Here is a 2278-nt window from a genome sequence, read left to right as displayed (position 1 = left end):
TTATCAAAAGCACAGGGCAGTCGACAAATAGCCCCAACTCCACACTCCACAGCTCCAGTCGATGCCAAAGCCAAATCCAGAGCCAGAGCAAATCAAATAAATTACAGACAAGTTGAAAAACTTTGACCATTAAATGCCCTAAACCAAATACGGCCAATGACGACTTGTTGTTTTTTCGTTTGGCCTGTGTTGTTCTTACTCGCCCAGCATTTCATTGCAATTGATTTTTGGTGTCAGCTGCACGCTCACCCGGAGACAGACATATCCTGCCCCCCCCCCCGTCAGTCTCCTCGGCCACCCAGAGCGGGTCCGAATTTTCCTTTCCACCAAACCCGACAAATGCTGTGGTTGCGGCTTAAGTTTGTCGGCAAATTGAAAACTTTGTTGGTTAACTTGCCCTGGAGGCGGGGGGACCAAGAAGCCCGGAGGCCAAAAAATTGCCCAAAGCCCGGGCACATCAATACAACATTTTTCCGTCGTCATTTTCCCCCTCGCCACCCTCCCCCTCACTCATCATCAACCCGATTTTAGCCCAGTCTCCCAAATAAACAAGCTGGCCGACCAGAAGGTTCGGTCGCCTATTGTGGCTGGATTTCTGGTCATTCTGCTGATTGCATTAACAAACCAAAATAGAGTTAAACAACAGCGAAAATCAAAGCGAAAGCTAAAAGTTCTTCTGGTATTCAACTAACTAAGGAAGCTTTAATATACGAAAAAATAGTTTTAAGTGGAAAAGTGCATTTATAAATTCCAAAAAAATGTTAACAATTATTTACGCCATAAAAATATTTTTATTCATATTTAAATTATTATTACTTTAAAAGTCTAATGCGCTTATTTTCTGTATTAACAATAGGTATAAAAAATATAATTATAATGATGAGAGAATGCTTTGTATATTAATCTTTCTTAAAATGCTGATAGTAAAAAAGAAAGAAATATACATTAAGCTACAAAAGGATTCCGTCCAAAAAGGACTTTAAAATCTCCTAACATTATGGGTTTTTTTTTTTGCCTAAAAAGGTCTACTTTTCGCCCCGAGCATAAAATGTGTTTCTTAACTAGCCAAAAATAGCCTGATTTTAAGGTGGAAAGAGCGTGTTGCTTTTAATATAAATAAATAAACAGACGGCTGGCCGAATTGAAAGTTTATGCCCGGCAGCCGAACAGAAACTGAAGGCCCAATCTGTTAACGGAAAAACGGAAGGTGGGCGAAAGCCTCTTAGCTCGGCTACCTAAAATCTCCAGCACCCGCGTGGCAGGCACTGAAAACCGAGGGAGTCCTGGGCACAGGATGCACCTGCACCGTGGTGGCGGGTTCCTCGTCCAGCTGGACATCGGTGCTGGAGAAGGGAGAGGCTCCGGTTATCTGGCTGTAGAACGGCTGCATCACCCGAATGGTGGACACCCGTTCGCGCCAGGTGTGCCAGAAGTGCTGCTTGTACAGGTGGCCGCCGAACTCGAAGATCATCGGGTGATCCGAAAGAGGTTTTCCAAAAGGCTGGACAACGTTCAGCATCATCAGGCAGCGATTGGCCTTCCGGAAGAAGTGAAACCGAACCAACTGGAGTGGCAGCATGCTGACCAGCTCGAAGCTCTCGATCTCCGGATCCAAACCTCTGGCCAGGAAATTGGGAACATCTCCGTACTTGGAGAAGTTGTCGCAGCCGAAGAGCAGGCGAGTGCAGGTGAGGCCGATGTGGTATTGGCGCAGTCCCATTCCTTGGATGTCCACCAGGGTGAAGGGATTCTCCACCAGCACCGGCTCGTAAATCTCTTCGTGTTCGTCGAGCAAAACTTTCTGAATTCGAAACATCCCCAGCTTCAGCTTGCGGTAGCGTTTTCGGCAATAATTTAATTGAAATGTCAATCAAGGTTTCGCCACTCTCTACAAACTCAGCTTGCTTTGAGCTGTCAGCTGTTGTGGTATCCGAAAACTATCTGGCCAAGTCGATTAGATCGTCGCCATGGCCATCAGCAAATGCAAATGCAAATCACTGGACATCCGATGTCATTCCAGCTCGAAGTCAGAGTCTGCATTTGAATTTAAATTGGCATTTGCTGGCGGGAAAGTCAGAAAGTCATTCGGTTGGCTGATGGTCTAAAATGCTGCATTGGGTGCACTCAGTTGAGTAAAAGCAAAGTGCTGATGGACATAATGATGCCGCCAAAGCGATTTAGCAAAATCAGTCAGGTTAGTCGAGCCATTTAACGAACGAGTAAAAAGATACAAGTATAAAAAAAGTTAAAAATACAAGTACAAATTTAAATTCTTTAA

General features: G+C 44.7%; 1 protein-coding gene across 1 annotated transcript; it reads right to left on the bottom strand.

Moving 5' to 3' along the window:
• Positions 1 to 1098: 1098 nt before the first annotated feature.
• LOC108087620 lies at positions 1099 to 1869 on the bottom strand. Its single transcript, XM_017185062.1, has one exon. The coding sequence runs from the start codon at positions 1814 to 1816 to the stop codon at positions 1232 to 1234; it is 585 nt and encodes a 194-aa protein (XP_017040551.1). The 5' UTR covers positions 1817 to 1869; the 3' UTR covers positions 1099 to 1231.
• Positions 1870 to 2278: the final 409 nt, after the last annotated feature.

This window comes from Drosophila ficusphila, unplaced genomic scaffold, assembly GCF_018152265.1.
Source record: "Drosophila ficusphila isolate 14025-0441.05 unplaced genomic scaffold, ASM1815226v1 contig_414, whole genome shotgun sequence".
NCBI lineage: Eukaryota > Metazoa > Arthropoda > Insecta > Diptera > Drosophilidae > Drosophila > Drosophila ficusphila.
This window is presented reverse-complemented; position numbering and strand designations above follow the sequence as displayed.

What these genes read in the sequence shown, in the direction of transcription:
- LOC108087620 (XM_017185062.1), bottom strand. Translation starts at nt 1,816, where the DNA reads ATGTTTCGAATTCAGAAAGTTTTGCTCGACGAACACGAAGAGATTTAC.